At 42.4% G+C, this 18,994-nt stretch overlaps 1 protein-coding gene across 3 annotated transcripts in view; it reads right to left on the bottom strand.

The window, feature by feature from the left end:
• The window catches only part of Slc35f5 (solute carrier family 35 member F5), a 30,177-nt gene extending 24,776 nt beyond the window's left edge, over positions 1 to 5,401 (bottom strand). For 2 of the 3 annotated variants that reach the window (XM_032914858.1, XM_032914855.1), the window contains exons 1-3: positions 4,792 to 5,063; positions 3,691 to 3,781; positions 3,435 to 3,576 (exon numbers count right to left, since the gene is read on the bottom strand). In XM_032914858.1, the coding sequence (XP_032770749.1) occupies positions 3,435 to 3,576; positions 3,691 to 3,781; positions 4,792 to 4,831 (273 nt within the window). In that variant the 5' untranslated portion in view covers positions 4,832 to 5,063. Of the gene's footprint in view, positions 1 to 3,434; positions 3,577 to 3,690; positions 3,782 to 4,791; positions 5,064 to 5,268 lie in introns of those variants that run through there. The other variant, XM_032914856.1, reaches the window with a different exon arrangement.
• Positions 5,402 to 18,994: the final 13,593 nt, after the last annotated feature.

Genomic DNA, 18,994 nt, shown 5'->3' with positions numbered 1-18,994 from the left:
TGTGTGTGTGTGTGTGTGTGTGTGTGTGTGTGTGTGTGTGCATGTGTTTGTGGGTAGACACATGTATACACATGCACATGGAGGCCAGAAGACAGCCCCAGTGTCAGGTGTCATCTTTCAACACATCTGTTGTGTGAACCATGGCCTCTCACTGTCCTAGAACTCACTGAGAAAACTAGGCTGGCTATTGGTCAGTTGATGAGTTTTACTTGTTTTAAGTGTGTGTGTGTGTGTGTTGGTACTGGTTAGCCAACAGCTTGTAGGAGTTGGTTCTCTTGTTTTATTCCTTAAGTCTCTAGGATAAAAATTGGACACAGTGTGAGTACCTCAATCTACTGAACCATGTCAAACTGGCATCGCCAAAAACAGCTGTGTAGCCATTATATGCCTCCTGTCTTGACGTCATAAAGTACCCAATACTACCAAGATATTCTTGCCCCAAAACTGACCCTAAATCAAGCCCTAATTCCATTTTATATGAAGTGAAAGACCAAGTGAAATGACAGGACAAGGAAGCAATGAGCAAGGCCAAGGAGGTGAGGCGTCTCACAGGACGAATGACCTAGTTTCTCCAGTACACAAAGGAAAAGCAAACAGGGAGTGGCAAACACTTCAGAGGTACAACAAAAGTCATGCGGATCTAAGCCTAACTGGGCTGTATGTGTGTGACCCTGATACATCAGGAAGAACATGACTATGAACTGATTAGCATGTAATCTTAATGAATGATCGTTCTTTTTGTTAGATATGGTAATAGCAGTGATTATGCTTTTAAAATAAAAACAATGTGATTTTCAGTGAGATAAGTAGGAAGACATTATATACTGAGAGTTTGCATAAACTATACCAGGAAGCATGGAATGAGCAAGGTTGATGAGTTTAGAAAGACTGACCACTGTTAAAGTGATGAGCTATGGGGATTTATTACACCATTTTAGTCTCTCCTTTTTCATGTGTTTGTGTCTCTAGTGTCTGTGGTGTGTATATGTATATAGGTACTTGTGTATACAGGTGTGTGTGCAGATGTCTGAGGCTGACATTCCGTATCTTTCTCCATTCCTACTTATGAGGTAAGGTCTCTCCCTGAACCTATAGCTTGCCAATTCTAGCTAGTTCAAACTGGCTAGCCAGTTTGTCCCTGGTATTCCTGGCCTCTGTCTCCTGCGTCATGCTAGAATTACAGGAATTACATAAGTTCTAAGGATCCAAACTCTGGTCCTTCTGCTTATGGGGCAAATACTTTGTCCTGAAATCTGATATGTTTTCCTGGCTGAAGATTTAAACCTGTTATATATGCTTTAAAATAACAAGCAATCATTTTTCACTAAAGCATCTTATATGTTTAAAAACTAATTTCTTTCCTAGCTCTTTTGAGGTATAGCCACAGATGAGAACTGCAGCTCTGTACGTGGGATACTCATATAGTCTCAGCACTTAAGAGGAAGCGTGGACTAAATGGTGAGCTCCAGACCAGCCTGAGCTACACAGGGAGAACCTAAAATACTAAAAACTGAATATGCAAAAAGTACCCTAAAATATGCATTCTGTGTACAATATAATGCTTCATTAACTTTTCTAACTTTTAGACATATATTGCTAAATTATAATTTAATCTACTGCTTCCAAGTTCTAAATCCTTCCTTTGGGCAGGAGTAGGGCAGGAGTCAGGGTGACAGAGTCTCACTACAAGCAGGAGCTCACTATATAGACCAAGCTCATTATGTAGGAACTCAGAGAGATCTGCCAGCCTCTGCCTCCTGAGCACTGGGATCTAAAGTTATGCCTAGCCTTGTTCTAAAGCTTTTTTTTTTTTTTTTTTTGATAAGCAATTTTTTAATGCTACAAAATTTAAAAGTTAGTTTTAGGATCCCATTAACACTAAAGAGATTTCTCTGAAACAATATTATGGAACATTAATCTAAAAGGAGAGTACAGAAAAGTTTTCAAGTAAAAAAAAAAAGTGTCTGTGGTATTCCAGAGCCAAATCTCAGAAGGGCAAAAACTTACTTGCTCTCTAGATAAAACCTCAACTATTGACTTAGCTGCAACGTGAGATCCAGGATATCAAACAGCATGTTCTGACATTTAAAGCCATTTTATAAACATTAAGTTTCCTTGTAGATATTTCCTTATGACTGCAATATGTGAACCCTAAGTGATTAATTCTGAAAATAAAAGTAGTTGTGATAGCCAGATGGCTCAGTAGGTAATGGCCTTGCTGCCAACCCTAACAACATGAGTTTGAGCCCTGGATCCACATAGTAGAAGGAGAAAAAAGACTTCCACAAGTTGTCCTCTGAACAAACAAAAAGAACCCTAAAATACATATTCTGTGTGCAACATACTTCAATAACTTTTCTAACCTTTAGATATATATTGCTAAATTGTAATTTACAGCTTCTGTGTTCTAAATCCTTGGCACGTGTGAGCACACATACACTCTAAGTAAATAAGCAAATAAATAAGTAAATGTGATAAAAAGTATAAACAAATTATCTTCTTACAAAAATCATTAGCCAAAAAGAAGTATACAAATCCGAAGTAAAATTAGCTTATAAACTCACAGTATCACACTACTACAAACGAGGGATCAATTAACAAAAAGCTTAATGAAGCGAATCATATGCTGTGCTTTTGATAAACATGTGACTCAGCAAGCACACAGATGTGGCTTCACCAGCGTACGCATGTGGAGCACGGTGACTTGTACATGAAAAATCTGATGGCTCGTGTTTACTTTTCCAAAAATAGCTTCTTTTGCAAATTAGCAAGAATCTACTAAGCTAAATGCCCAGACTATACTTTCTACTGGCCCTCAATGTTCATAAAAAAACAGTATTTATGAAGAAATAAATTCAATATTGTCTAAAAACAAAACCACCTTTGTGTAATTAGAAAATATATTCTGTGATATGTTCTCTACAAATGTGAGAAAGCTGCAGGTAGGACTGTAGAAATGGCTCCATGGTCCACAGAGCTTAGTGTTCCTTCAGAGTTCAGTCCCCAGTACCCATGCCGGGTGGCTCACGATTGCATCTGAGTTCCAAGGACCCAGATCAGATGCCCCCTTCTGGCCTCCACAGGCACATGTACACACATCTGCATATATACAGACACAAACACACACACACACACACACACACACACACACACAGAGAGAGAGAGAGAGAGAGAGAGAGAGAGAGAGAGCGCTTTTGTAACTTCAGGAAAGAACAAAAGCATCATGTCAATTTTTACTTGAAATGACATTAATTCAGTACCAAAGAAAAACAAAGAATTCAACAATGTTTAAAATACTGGTGTTAGAAGCATGAGGCACTAACAGAGAAATACTACAGCTTGACACTACTTGTCATCCTACGTCATTAGCAACGTTACTACAGGTAAGCGTTAATTCTACCACAGTGCAATACCATTGGTGGAGAAATACATACTGAGGTGAGTTCTGAGGACGCCACCCATATCACATCAACCAGCAGGAGAATCACTATCCCCAGGGCCATTCGCCTGCGCTGACTGAAGCCACTGCTCTGGGAATTCACACGGTTCATGATAAACACATAAACCATTTGCAGTCTGTTAATTTAGAAAACAGAGGTCTCATTAGAGTCTCTTTGAGAAGAACCCACATAAAAATTAGAAATCCAGTGCAAGGAAACAGGAGACATTTGGCTGAAGTGTACGATTTACCTTGTGGCCAGGGCTTCTCTGAGATCCTCAAATGCAATGCGGGCAAAACGGGCAGATATCTGTCTAAATGGAGGTGAAGAGCTCAGCCCACCTAAAACAGCACCACGGAAATAACGCTTAGGAAAAGTTCAAGTATAAGGCAGCATCTTTTCCACTCTTCACCTTCAAAGACTATCAAAATGTATTCAACGGAAGCCACACTCTGGGCATGGAACTCAGTAGTGTAATGCTTGCTTGCCTAGTTAGCACGCACGAGTTCTTGGGTTCCATCCCAACCACTTCCCAAACTGGGCACAGAGGCACACATCTATAAATTCTAGCACTTGGGAAGTAGGGGAACGACAGAATCAGAAGATCAAAGTCAGAATACATGGTGAGGTCAAGGCCAACATGGGTCACATGAGACCAGATCATAAAATAACAAAAAAAAAAAAAAAAAAAACAAAAAAAAAAAAAAAAAAAAAAAAAAAAACAGGCTGGAGGTGTAGTTCAGTTGGTAGAGCGAATGGAGATAGCCCTGAGTTCAATGGAACCAGTGCATAAAACAAGTGTGCTGGTGCTTGCCTTTAAGGCAGAAGATATGATTTTGAGACTGGTCTCAGATACATAAGACCTGTCCCAACCTGACAACCCCAGCTCTCCCAAAAGAAAAAATTATACTTAAAAGAAGTCCTGGGTACCAGGAGGGTTAAAAAAAAAATTCCATATATGGCACACTAAAGAGAGCCATAAACATATCCTCGAAGTCTCACAAACAGAACTCTCTAGATTCTCTTCAGGACATCCGCCCTGGCAGTCTAGACACGCGCGCGTGCATCAAAAGTGTCCTTACCCCCCATCTCCAGGGGATTCGGCTCGCTGACAGGAAGTGATGTGCGAGGTTCCACTCCCCTCATGTGAGGACCAAGATCATCCTCGCTCCCCACACGCCCAGTCACTACACCCTGGCTGCAATATGAGAGGACAACAGAAAACAGCTGGGACAGGGAAATCGCCTCTTGGTGAGGAAAAGACGGGAGGAAAACCGAGCCTCTTGCCTTGTGAGGGGTGAGAGGACTCTGACCCGTCCTCCATGGCCACGGTCGCCGGCCCACCGCCTACCTGGCCTTCCTGCCCCTCGATGGAGTCGTGGCGGCACCATGAGCGGCCCCGGCCCGGCCCGCCGCCCAGCGCCGCCGCCTCACACCGCACGCACAGACCCCAGCATCCTGCCGCACAGCAGACCCAATCTCAGTCACCGCGCTACCCCTCGGCTTAGGGCCGCGGCTGTCAGGCAGGCCACCGGCGACAGAGGGGAGTGACCCAGGCCACCCGACCGACAGCGCTGGCAGCGAAAGTCCTGGAGGCCCGGATTGCGGCCGCGGCCCAGGCCCCGCCCCCGGCCGGTCAGCCAGTCAGGCCACGCCCATTGCTGGCCAAACAAGCCCATCCCACGGCTGGCCAAAGGCAGGCCCCGCCCCCTGTCCGTCAGTCAAACAGGCCCCACCTCCCAACCAGCGACAACCTAGACCCGCCCCCGACCAATTAGCTAAGCAATGCTGCGAGATCCCAGGCAAGCTCTTTCCCTGGATAGCGAACCTGGCCGCACAGCCTGGTAGACAGGAACCGCTCCAGGCACCCTGAACCCCATCCTGGAGACTCTAGGCCCCCAGCTTGTCCACCAACTAGGTGACATCCTCCCCATCACTGAGTCAACCACTCAGCTGTCAGTTCGTCCATCCGGGCTCCTCCCCCAGTTGACAATCCCTACCCTAAACCGGAGCCCGGCCCCCGAGAGCCTGGCAGGCCCCGCCCCTGCCCAGCAAGCTCCTGTGGCCCCGCCCTCTGGCCCCAAGATTGAAGGCGCGCGAGTTACGTCACGCTGGGCGCCACTCCTGCCGGCGCAGGGCTAGTCAACCGATTAATGTTGCGGTAGTGTGGACTCCAGCTGCTAGCTGGCTTCTGGCTTGGAGTCACGTTGGTGGCGCGAAGGGGAAGAGAAGGGAAGAGAGCGAAGGGAGGAGGGCGGGGGTATCTAGGAGAGGGAGAGCCCAGCTCTGGAAAGGCTGCCAGACTTCACCCCAGCCCCGCCCTGAAGCGAAAGCTGACTGCACCTTTTCCTCCAAAGTTTAGGCAAGCATTTTCCAGTAGCTCTTTCTAAAAACAGTCAGTGTAGCTTGGCACCCGTTGGATTCCTAGATCGTTTTTGTCCTTAAACTAGAGCTTCATTCTTGCAGTTAGAAGTTGTCTAGGCCAAGTTACTCATCTCTCTGGCCCTCACTGTATTTTAACCGGAAAAAAAAAATAGCATAAAATGTTGTGAGTGCCTCAGGTGTATGTTTACATCAGGTCAAACAGAAAGGAATCACAATCAACTGTGACACATAAGACCCCCACAGATGCTAGCCTGACTAAAGTATGGGGTTTTAAGTTTATTGAAGCTCCCATAAAATAGAAGTTCGCCAGCATCCTGATTTATATTTAGAAAACACAAGACTTAAGGCTACTGTGGCCAGAATTGCATTGTTAGCATTTTTATCAAATGAGGCAAAGAAATAATTTTGGGTTTTGCTTATGTAGTCACAGTGTGGTCGATCCTTTTTCTCTTTTAACTCTTTGTCTACATAGTCTAATGACTAAAAGTAACATGAACATTTTGTGATCTGGTCAGATTTAAACACACACACACACACACACACACACACACACACACACACACACACAACTGGCATCAAACACTTCCAGTCATTGAAAAATCCACTGCTGGAACAGGAGAAATGACTCTGTGGGCAAAAGTCTTTGCTGTGAAAGCAGGAGGTCCTGGTTTCAGATCCCTATCACCCCAGTAAAAAGCTCGGCTTGATCATGTGTACATTTGTAATCCCAGCACTGTGAGAGACAGAAATGGGAAGATCTGTCTTGCTGGTTGCCAGACACTTCAGGTTTAGTAAGAGATCCATGTCACAGGTGTAAGAGGGTGAGTGACAGAGCTCCCTAATTAGAGACCTAATGCTCTCTCACCTCCATCTGTATACTCCTGCACACAAACAAACACAACTTAATTCAGTTAAGAACAAATGATTAAACACTTTAGTGGTTTGAATATGTTTGGCCCAGGGAGTGACACTATTTGGAGGTGTGGCCTCGGAGTGGGTGTGTCACTGTGGGCATGGGCTTTAAGACCCTCTTCCTAACTGCCTGGAAGTCAGTATTCTCCTAGCAGCCTTCAGATGAAGATGTAGAACTCAGCTCATGTACCATGCCTGCCTGGATGCTGTCATACTCCCTCCTTGATGATACTGGACTGAACCTCTGAACCTGTAAGCCAGCCCCAATTAAATGTTGTCCTTATAAGAGTTGCCTTAATCATGGTGTCTGTCCACAGCCGTAAAACCCTAAGACTCATACTGTCTGTTCTTACCTGTTTAAAATTTGGTCCACCCTCTTTTCAAGAACAATATCGTAAATGGACCTTGGAAGCAGGAAGGTAGACCATGGACTAGTTCCATCAATTTCCAAGAATATGTCCCCTATTGAGGGTCTTAAAAAGGAAGAGGGGGGAGCTTATCCTTCAGAGTAGAAAAAATTATAGCCATAATATAACATATATTTGAAATTACTGTACTGCATAGTAGGAATTTGGCTATACCCATACATTATATTATTCCAGCCAAAGTTTTTGTCTCTTATTAACATCTTTAGTAGTCATAGTAAGTATAATTTTTATGCTATATGTCTGATATAGTTCAGAATAAAGCATGGTGAATCAGTCTCAAGGCTAGGCATGCTTTAATCCCCGTACTTTAATTTCAAGGCCAGCCTGGTGTACATAGTGAGTTACAAGAAAACTAAAGCTATATAGTGAGACTCTGAGAGAGAGAGAGAGAGAGAGAGAGAGAGAGAGAGAGAGAGAGAGAGAGAGAGAGAGAGAGATTGTTTGTTTTGACACAGCATCTCACTTGGTAATCACACAAATCTGCCTGCCTCTCCGTCCCAAATGCTGGGATCAAAGGTGTGTACTACCACACACCCAGCACATGGGTTTTATTTCAGAAAATGTGTTATAGAATAGTTAGGATTATCTACAGTGTACCTCAGTTTCTCCATCTATAAATACGGGTTGCTTAAAATGAGAGCTCGTACACAGGAGTTACTACTATTAGCATGTATTCCCAGAGCATCTGCTAAAGGGCAGTGTTTGTGTGAGGAAAATTCTCCAAGACTGCTCCATAAAACCAGACTAATCTGGCTAGATTTTTTTTTTTTTTAGGTTTGGCACAATTCAGGATCATCTGGGAAGAAGGAGCTGGAAAAATGCCTCCATCAGATTGGCTCGTACGGTATTTTCTTAATCAATGACTGATGTGAGAGGGCACAGCACACTGAGAGCAATGCCATTCCTGGAACACGTGGTCACTTGGTCATATAAGAAAACTGAGGAGTAAGCCAGTAAGCAGCACCCTCCACAGCCTCTGCTTCAGTTCCTGCCTCCAGGTTCCTGCCCTGCTTGACTCCCTCAATAAGAGACTATTGTCTTAGGATTTTCATCGCGTGATGAGACAATATGACACTATGACCAAGGCAACCCTTATAAATGACAACATTTAATTGTGACTGGCTCACAGGTTCAGAGGGTCAGTCCATTATCATCAAGGCAGGAGCATGGCAGTGTCCAGGAAGGCATGGCGCTGGAGGAGCTGAGGGGTCTACCTCTTGTTCAGAAGGCAGCTGTGAGAAGACTGACTTCCAGGCAACTAGGAGGAGGGTTTCTCAAAGCCCACCCCAGCAATGACACACTTCCTCCAAGAGGGCCACATCTCCTAGTAGTGCCACTCCCTGGGCCAAGCATATTCAAACCACCAGAACTATGAAGTAGACGTGTAAGCCAAATAAACTTATTCCTCCTCAGGTCGCTTTTGGTCACGGTCCTTACCAAAACAGTAGAAATTTACCTAGAACCCTGGCCTGCTGTGGTTTTTCTGCTGCAGCACCAGCCTGACTGTGTTGGCCGGTTTTGAGTCAACTTGACATGAGCTTGAGTCGCCTGAGAGGTAGAAACTTGCAGTGAGAAAATATTTCTGTAAGCCTGGCTGTAGGCAAGGGTGCAGGGCACTTTTTTCTATTAGTGATTCATGTGGGATGGCCCAGACTATAGTGGGTGGTGCACCCTTGGACTGGTGGTTCTGGGTGCTATAAGAAAGCAGTCTGAGCAAGCCTTGAAAGACAAGCTAGTAAGCAGCATCCTCCATAACCCCTGTGTCAGGTCTTGGGCCCAGGTTCCTCTTGAGTTCCTGTCCTGACTTCTTTTGGTGGTGAATCCTTTGATGATGAACTGTGATATGGATCATGGCATTTTATCATCACAGTAGTAATCCTAAGACACTGACTAGACACTTTTGCCCCATGTATCCATCTATACGTCTTACTAAGATTAACTCCTCAGTCACCTAAAAGTCTTGGAAAATAGCTGTTGTCTAGTCTGCTAACTTCAAGTCTTGGTTTGTTTGTTTGTTTGTTTGTTTGTTTGTTTTTCCTTCAAAGAGTTAGAGTTTGCATATGCAAGGGAAAGTCACAACCATTTCTAATGTCTGCTTACAGCTGTTTTTAAACTCCTGGACTCATGTCCTTCCTCTTATAGAGTAACTGGAACCACCATGCATGTACCACCATTCCTGGCCAGCTCCATCTCTTAATTATATGGGAGATATAATTAGAATATAATTAGATAGTCTTAGAAACCTGTCACTGGCTTTCCCTTCCCACCAAATGTCAATGGTATGCTTTTAGTATTAATTCCACCACAACAGGTATTTTCATTCTGTTTTCCATTGTGCAGAATGGCACCAATGACTGAGCTGGTAATTAATATTTCTTAAGTAAACTTGAGCTTCCTACTGCCTCTTGATTATTCCAGTAGAATGAATCCCTTTCTTGTCTCCATTCCTATCTGCTTGTAGTTCTTTACCTCACTCCATTGGCTTAATCTTTTTATTAATTTCCTTTTTACTCTTCCCACTCCAAAAGGACTTGTGAAATCTATTGTCATTTGTTAAGATCCATCTGGTATTGAGTGTGACATCTTTCAAAACATTCCCAGAAATGCAGCCTGGAAACAGCAATCCTCCCAAACTATTTGTGCCATAATATAAAATCAAATCTGTGTGTGTCCAGCCTAGTCCTCCATTGACTGGCCAGTATAACAGTCTCAAAGGCTACAATTTAGGTTCAAGACATAGGAAGTTACAGATGATTCTGCCCTGGGACATTAGGCCTCTATGTTGATAGTTGAACCTACTTTTAAACCCATGAATCCCACATATGGGAATAAGTGCACACCTATATGCAAAGAAACAGATATTGGCAGTCCTTGTATCTATAGGTTATACGTCATGAATTTAACTAGCCACAAATATAAAATTGACACCTGTCGAATATGTGAAGACTTTCTCTTATTGTCATTTTCCCCTAAGCAATATGATATAAAAAAAACTTTGTATTTATATTGAAAGATGGATTAGTAGGAAAAAATACTTGCCTTGCAAGCACAAGGGCCCAAGTTCTATCCTCCAGAGCCCACATTTAAAAGAGAAAAAGCTAAGGGTGGTATAATGCTATATAATCCTTATAATCCTAGTACTGGGTGACAGAGATAGGCATATCCCTGTGGTTCTCTGGCCAGCCAGCATAACCCATTTGGCATTCCCTGCGCCAAAAATTAAATGGGGAGGCTGAGAGATGGCTCAGTAGGACCTACTGCTTTCAGAGATGACCTTGATTCAAAATTCCAGCACCTACACAGCAACTCACAACTGTCTGTAACTTCAATTTCAGGGGATGATCCAACACCCTTCTGCAGATACCAGCCGTTCGAGCTCCCACCTATGTGCACAAGTGCTTGTACATTCATGACCTGCACACAGGAATGCAGAGAAAAACTATACAACTTTGTACTGGATATTATAAAAATATGGAAATTATTTAAAGAAGATGAAGAGAATATAGGTGAGCTTTATGTGTGAGGCATGAATATCCTTAGAGTTTGGGGTTTGAATGAGATCTTGGGACTAGAACCCCAGGAATGCCAAAGGGTCCACCTGTATTTAAGCTTGCACCAGCCAATCAGCTAGCCAGCACTGCTTGTATTTGCCAGTGACTCAAAGGAAGCAAGGCAGTAAAAACGCTTTTAGTCGAGGAGGAAAACAAATACAGGTATGCCGTCTAAACCCAAGAAGCCAATAGTAGATATAAGTTGGCTGCCAGTTAATTAAAAGTAAGCATATAAAAAAGTTGGCTGGGCTGTGTAATTGACTTTCTCTGGTCTAGTCTAAGTGGACATGAGAGATCTGCAAAAGCTGGCAGTTATTTTTCATGTTCTGGTCACCTGATTTGTTGTTACCTTCATGTACAAGGGTGGTGGGTCAGAGTCCTGTATCTATACAAGCCCAGCTAGGTTCTGTCAGCACATTGACCCTCTCACAAATGTCGACTATATGACATCATATGTCCTGCGGAACCTACCAGCATGCTAGGCACATGGCTAGCTCGGGAAATACCAGTCTATTTGATTTACTTCAGAGAAATGATTAAGTGGGTTAAGATTCCAGATGTTTTTTTTAGAAGTATATATTGTTTATACAATATTTCCTTTAAATCATGAAAATATACTGCGTTTTATGGGTATGTAACAGATGTCATAAACTTGGGAAATTCTTAGACACTTAGAGTATTAACTATAATTGTATTCATAAAACCATAAATTCCATGAAGTTTATGGTCAAGTTGGAGGAACAAACCTTGTGGGCATTTTAAAAATAGGTCTGTATCTCTGTACTTAGTCACCAGTCTGTACTTCGTACGCTGTCTGTACCACCTTTCCCACAGGTCTTCTTCCTGCCCCTACATAATCTCCCTCTTGTGTTCACATTTTGTGTATAAATATTTTACTCTAACTTTGACACATAAGAAAAACCATGTGATACTTGTCTTTATGAGTCTGACTCACTTCACTTAAAATTAAGATCCCCAGGCTCATCATAATTTGTCATCCTCTTTTATGACTGAATAAAATGCCTTTGTGTGTGTGTGTGTGTGTGTGTGTGTGTGTGTGTGTTTCTGGAGATTGAACCCAGAACCTTAAACATGCTAGCCAAGAGGTCAACAGTGTTGTGTAAAATGTTTCCTCCAGTTGAAACATTCCTGGCAGGAAGGTTCATGAGACTCAGAAAGTAAACACACCTCTCCTGTCTGGGAGACACTTACAGAGTTCAGGAATGCCCCTCCTCAGGGTTACTGAAGCAATAAATAACTGCTGGGGTGGGGGTGGGACCAGCCAGCTCAGATGCTGAGAGGAGAGTCTGGGACCTGTTGTGCTGCTTGCAATTCCTGCAGCTTTTGTGAGTGGTTACCCTTGTTGGGGTAGGCTTCTTAGCAATGCATTTGAGTTTTCTCTATCCCTGTAGCACCTCCTCACTTGTACTCCTGTCAATAACCCTGATAAAAATTAATTGTTTCACAAAGTTTAACTTTTAATAAATAGAATCATTACTCTGACCTATGTTGGCTTCCCTAGCAGGCATGAGCAGTCATATGTCAAACCCAGGAAAAGTCTTTTACACCATAGCCACTGAGCAACCTCACCAACCTTGGGCTTGATTTTAATAATGTCGATACAACGTTAGTAGTGGGGAAAGTGTGGGGTTATTTAAGTCAGTAAGAAATGGACGAGGAAGAGGAAAAGGCGTGTCCAAAGAGTCATAAAACTGGTTTGGCAGAGCAGAGCGGGTATGTAGCAAAGCAAGTGAAAATCAGGTTGCTCAGGTAAGCTGTAGGAAGGCCAAAGTTCGACCTGAAATCAAGACAACCCAGTTTAGACGTTAAACCTGTGTGCAATGAGAACCAACAGGCTTTGGCTTGAGACACGGGTACTTGTGGGCAAGCTTTCTACCACTGAAGCTCCATGCCCAGACAGAGAGAAAGAGTTAAGCAGACCTCATCAAGTGTCCACTAGAAGTTGGGCAGCATGGAGGTGTTGTAGGAGCACCCATTGGCCTGACCTCAAGGAAATGATATAAACAAAACTTATTGCCAAGTCAAGGTGGTATTTGCTGAGCTAGAAGACAGTGAATAGACCTTCTCCAGGTCCATAAATGCCCAACAGATACATGGAAACTTTCTCAAAACCACTACTCACTAGGGAAATGCACATTGAAAGCAGGTGAGAGCCAGAGTGATGGCTCAGCAGGTAAAAAGCCCTTACAACACAAGCCCGACAGCCTGAGTTCAATCACAAGAAACCCTGGAAAAGCCATATAGTATGGGAAGTGTTTGTAATCTCTGCCGTTTACAGCAAGATGGGAGACAGAGAAAAGAATCACCAAGAAAGGTGCAGGCCAGCCAGCCTGGAGTACTTACCATGGCAGAAAGAAGAGACATGCTGCCTCAAATGTAACATGGGAAACTATTTACTGCCAGAAGCTGTCTTCCGACATCTACACATATGCCATAGCGTGTATGCTTCCATCCTGAGAAAATAAACAGCAGCAGCACAGTGAGGCAGCACATCACGCACATCACACACACACACACACACATCACACACACATCACACACATCACACACATCACACACATCACACACACACCACACACACACACATACACATCACACACATCACACACATCACACACACATCACACACATCACACACATCACGCACACATCACACATCACACACACATCACGCACATCACATGACTAATATAAAAAGAAAATGAGGGCTCAGCAGATCAGAGCTGTAATGCTCTTGCAGGGAACCCAGGTTTGGTTCCCAGCACCCACATGGCAGCATCTGTAACTCAGGTTCTAGGGATCCAATGCCCTCTCCTGGCCTCCATGAGCACTGTATACATGTGGTACAGTTACATATATGCAGGAACAACATTTGCCATACATGTAAAATGTTAACTAATCTTTCAAATGTAATCATTAGAAATGAATCCTTTTAAGAAGACAGAAGGTAACTTTGGAACTGTATAAAGAGAAAATCATCTCATCGTTGATGAGAGTACAAATAGGTGAGAGTGTTCTGAAAAATAGAATTCCTCAAAAATTTTAAAGTACAACTGTGGTATGTATGATCCAGCACTCCCATGACTAGATGAAGCAATAAAAATAAAATTGAAACATTTTTTTTGCACTCTTGGGTCCATTCAAGTTTTATTCACAACAGCTAAGATGTACAATCAAATTACTTGTCTGTTAAAAAATACACAAAAGGGGTTAGGGATTTGGCTCAGTGGTAGGCGCTTACCTAGGAAGCGCAAAGGTACTGGGTTCGGTCCCCAGCCCGAAAAAAAAAAAAAAAAAAAAAAAAAAAAAAAAAAAAAAAAAAAAAAAAACAAAAACTCCAAAAAAAAAAAGCAAAAAAAAAAAAAAAAAAAAAAAAATACAAAGAAACTGGGTGTCTATATATAGAATAGTATCACAGTCTTTAAAAGTAGCATCCCTTAAACAAGAGGATTCCATACTTTATGGCATGAATGAAGCTGAAAATATTAAGAACGGCCTCTTAGACATAGATCAACAAGTGCTGCGTGATTCTACTTCTATGTGACATCTAAAACAACTGAATTCTTAGAGTGAGTGGTAACTACTAGGATGATAGATGTGGGGAGGCTGGCCCATGGTATATAGTTCCTGTTGGACAGGAGAGAGCCCCTGTACAGCATAATGACAGCAGTTAATTATAATGTATTATAGCCTTGAAAATTGCTAAGACTCTAGTTGTCGCAAAAGGTATACAAATATCATAGGAAGTAATGCATGTCAAGTCAACAGCCATTCTACATTGTAAATACTCAAATTAACATGTGTGGGATCAATACATGCAGGATTGTAGATGAAAATGAATAAAATGTTAAAGAATGTTTCAGAAACAATTGCCGGAACTTCAACATGGATTCTGCAGTAGATAGTAATATGGTATCTGAGTTATGCTTACTGAATGTGTTAATGTTCTGGATTCTGAGAGAATATTCTTGTTTTTAGGAGGCACCTGAGGAAAGACAGAGACCGTGTCAGCAACCTCCTCTTAACAGTTCAGTACTGACAGCAGCAGTAATAAGAGGTGTTGGTTTACATAACTAGACAGAGACGCAAGGTAGATAGAAGACAAAGGATGGATAGATAAATTTACATGATAGAGAGAGATAGATGCATAAATAATTGATAGATATATATGATAATAGAAGATAGGCTTGCTGTCTAGATGAGATATTGCTACAGGATAGACACATGATGAATTTATATAAAAAGTTGATAGATAAATGGATAGACAGACAGACAGATAGATAGATAGATGAGGAGAGAGAGAGAGAAAGAGAGAGAGAGAGAGAGAGAGAGAGAGAGATTGATTGATTGATTGTAGGACAAGTGGAATTGAGTCACCAAACAGAAAAACTGATAAGGTTGTACAGAATAAAGAACCCTGGAAATTCTCATAATTGAAAATGGTAGGCATTTGAATCTGCTCCCAACTCAGTTTCTGTCCCGGAGCACATGACAATACCCCCCTAAGAGGACCATGACAAGTGGTCATGAAGCATATAGCCTAGAGTTCTCCATGCTAATGAGGTATCTAGATAGGCCCTGAATGTCTAAGCAATGAGCTTCCCTTTCCACGCAGTACGTCTTGCAAAAGGTATTTAATCTCTGGTCCACCCTGAATAAGTCATATACATCCCTTTCCACCATGAATAAACAGTTCGAACAAGCAAGGATTGACTCCTTCCTTGTAGACTACCATGGGGCCAGGGGAACCTTTGTCATACAGAACCTCCCCTAAGTCTCTAGCAGAAGGCCTCTCCAAACTCCTGGCACTCACCCTGAGCTAAGCTGGATTCCCAACTCCTCAAGGTTTCCAGAAGCATGTGGGTGCCCAGGAACTTGAGAACTACAACCTTCACCATTTGTTACCCAGAGAAACATGGCCTGGGGCCCCTATATTAGGCTGCATTTCACTTCTCCGAGCAGGTCCCACAAACTTGACACCCCAAATGGGGAGAAAGGAATGTAGTCAAGTACCTCTATATTTCAATTCCCTGACCAGCATCCTGACACTCCAGCATCAGGGGGCACAGAACCACAATAGATAGGTAATAAATGAAAGCAATGGAAGATTGTGAAAAAAGGTGGGATAGTAGATGATAGATAATAGAAACAAATTACAAGTCAAAAAATGTAGGATACTGAGATAGACAGCAGATAGATAAGATGATAGATGATAGATAGATAGATAGATAGATAGATAGATAGATAGATAGATAGATAGATAGATAGATAAAAATCGCAAGATGGTTCCCATTAAGTAATCAAGAGAAACAATGTATCATCATTCACTGTATTAGTCTTAGAAATCATACTGTCCGTTTAAATTACTTTTTAAAAGGAATTAAAAATTCACACATATACTTAAAATATTGTGAGGAAAATTCGCTTAGGGTTGGCCAGTTGCAAGAAGCAACTTCTACAGCAAAGAAAAGTGAAATTTTCCGGGAACAGAAATGACATGTTTCTCATGTTCTAGAAGCAGGCTTTTCTCATGTGGGCTTCACCATGGTGCTTCTGCAAGACGGAACTAAGCCAGTTAATATGGGCTGTGCTTTCTTATGGCAACATATGCTGAAGCCACATTGGATATTACTCTTAAGAAACCTGAATGGAGACACACTCTAGCTTTCTGCTCTAGCTGAAGGGAGTGTCCAATGCATATCCCTCCAGTTTCTTTTGCCCATCCCTTCTTCAATAAAATAACAGATCAATGAAAGAGTGTGGTCAAAACAGAAATTAGGGGATGTAGGGGAGGAAACGCCTAACACTTTTTCTATCTTTTACTCCAAGCTATGAAAATCTTTTTATTTCCTGTCCATTACAATTTCTCTTTAAATACTTGGTTGTTTTGTTTTGTTTGTTTGTTTTTCTCTGTATTTCTTCAAAGTTTTGTAGATACTTTCTATATAGCCAAAGCAGTCTACCATGATCTAAAATGACTCCAGACCATCACGCATGTTTGTGGTCTCATAATAGACGAAGCTGTGTGATTTATCACCTAAAATCTGTCTTCTGATACAGGATCTCATATCCTACACTGGGATCAAACTCACTATGTAGCCAAAGTGGATCGTCCTGTGTCTACTTTCAACTATTGGAGTTAAAAGTATAGGTCACTTAAGCCCCATTTTATGCAATGCTGGGGTCACAGCCCAGGCCTTCAGACATTTGGGGAATCCCCAGTTCCTCATTCAACAAATATTTATTGAATGCCAAATATTCTCCTTTAATAGCCTTTCATCATCTTAATAAATGGGCCTGCCCTCCACCGCAAGGCCAGAGACCTTTCTTCACATCCTAGTGCATCAAGTTCTACCACCCCAAACTGAAAATATCTCTTGGATCCAGCCCTGTCACAGACTCTGTCTCTATATTCTGCTCTAAACATCACCTATCACCATGGCTCCACAAATGCCTCTGATGGATCCATTATTATTCTTGGTCTACACAAACTATTCCCAGAGCAGCACCTAGAAAAATCTAAAAATAGAAATCAGGGCTGAGAATGTAGTTCAACTGGGAGAGTGGCAACATAGCATGCACGAAGCTCTGAGTTCAACCCCCAGCACCTCATTAAATGAGGTGTGGAAGCACATACATGTAATTTCAACACTTGGGAAGTAAGAATCAGGGAGATCAGAAGTTTAAGGGTCTACCCTCAGCTACATAGGGAGTTCAAGGCTATCCTAAGCTAGAGACTCTATCAAATGGAAAATAATAAGTAAATAAATAAGTGTGACATCGTGCTGGTCCCATTCTCTACCCTATTCTGCAGCTGCCATCATAGTGACTAGTTTATCCTTCTATGAGGTTCTAAATCCATTGTTCCTAGCTATCTCTAATGTCAGTCCCTTTATGTCTTAATTAATGTTACTTTATTAAGTGACATTAATGAGTTAATTCTCAGGATCCCAGCCATGCTACTTTCTTGCTTCCCTTGCACCAACCCTCCCACCTCCAGCTGTGGGGCTTTTGTACCTGACACTCTTTTTCCTACACTGTTTGTGATATCTTCTGGCATTATTTCCTCAGAGCATGTTCTTCAGTCTAAATGATGGTCTCAACCCATATCCTCCCCTCCCTCCCTCCTTCCCTCTCTTGCTCTTTCCCCTCCCTTTTACTTTCCTATGTGGTTTATACTTTTTCATAGTACCCATAACTAAGACTATAATGTGTGCGCATATTTCTGTGTACACATGTTCAGATAATCTCTCACATGCATGACTGTCCAAAAACAACAAACATTAACAATTCTGTTGATGGTCTGAGTAGGTGAAGCAGGATCAATATATGGATGCAGGTGAATTAATAATTAAACGACCTAGAGTAGAATTTCAGGGCTAGGGTGATGGCTCAGTGGTTAAGGTGATTACTGTGCAAGTATGAGGACCTGAGTCCAGATCCCTAGAAGTCACATATGAGGAGGGCTGAGTTGTGTGCAACTGTAACCTCAGAGCTGGGGGTGGAGGCAGAGACAGCAGGATCCCCCAGCTTGCTGACCAGCCCAATTAGTGAGCTCCAGATACAGCAAACAGACCCTGCCTCAACAATAAGTAAATAAATAGGGCTGATGAGATGGTTCAGGGGGGAAAGATGCTTGCTATCAAGCCTGATGACCTGAGTTCTATGCCTCAGTCCCCTGTGATTGAAGGAGAGAAATGACTTCTGCAAGGTGTCCTCTGACCTCTACATGTGTGTGTGTGTACCTACATTTTACACACACACACACACACACACACACACACACACACACACACACACACACAAATATAAAACAATTAAAACAAAATAAATAAAGGTGGAAAGGGATACAGGAAGTAGGAAAGAGTAACGGGGGGGGGAGAGAAGGAGGGAGTGAGGGAGAAAGGGAGAGAATGTGCCAATGTGTGTGTGTGTGTGTGTGTGTGTGTGTTATGTGTGTGTGTGTGTGTGTGTGTGTGTGTGTGTGTGTGTGTGTGTGTGTGTTGGGGTTGAGGCCATAATTTAGCCTGAGTAAACCGAAGAAAACACTCTGAGGGATATAATGCCAGAAGGCATCACAAACAATGTAGGAAAGAGAATGTTAAAGTACAAAGACCCCCACGGCTGGAGGTGGGAGGGTTGGTGAAAGGAAAGCAAGGAAGTGGCATGGCTGGAATCATGAGAATTGGAATTAAGTGGCATTAAGTCATTAATTAATGTCACTTAATCAAGACATTAAGTCACAGTAAAGATAGCT

Source organism: Rattus rattus, chromosome 10, assembly GCF_011064425.1.
Source record: "Rattus rattus isolate New Zealand chromosome 10, Rrattus_CSIRO_v1, whole genome shotgun sequence".
Classification (NCBI taxonomy): Eukaryota; Metazoa; Chordata; class Mammalia; order Rodentia; family Muridae; genus Rattus; species Rattus rattus.
Note: the sequence above shows the minus strand (reverse complement) of the source record. Positions and strands in the feature narration are given on the sequence as shown.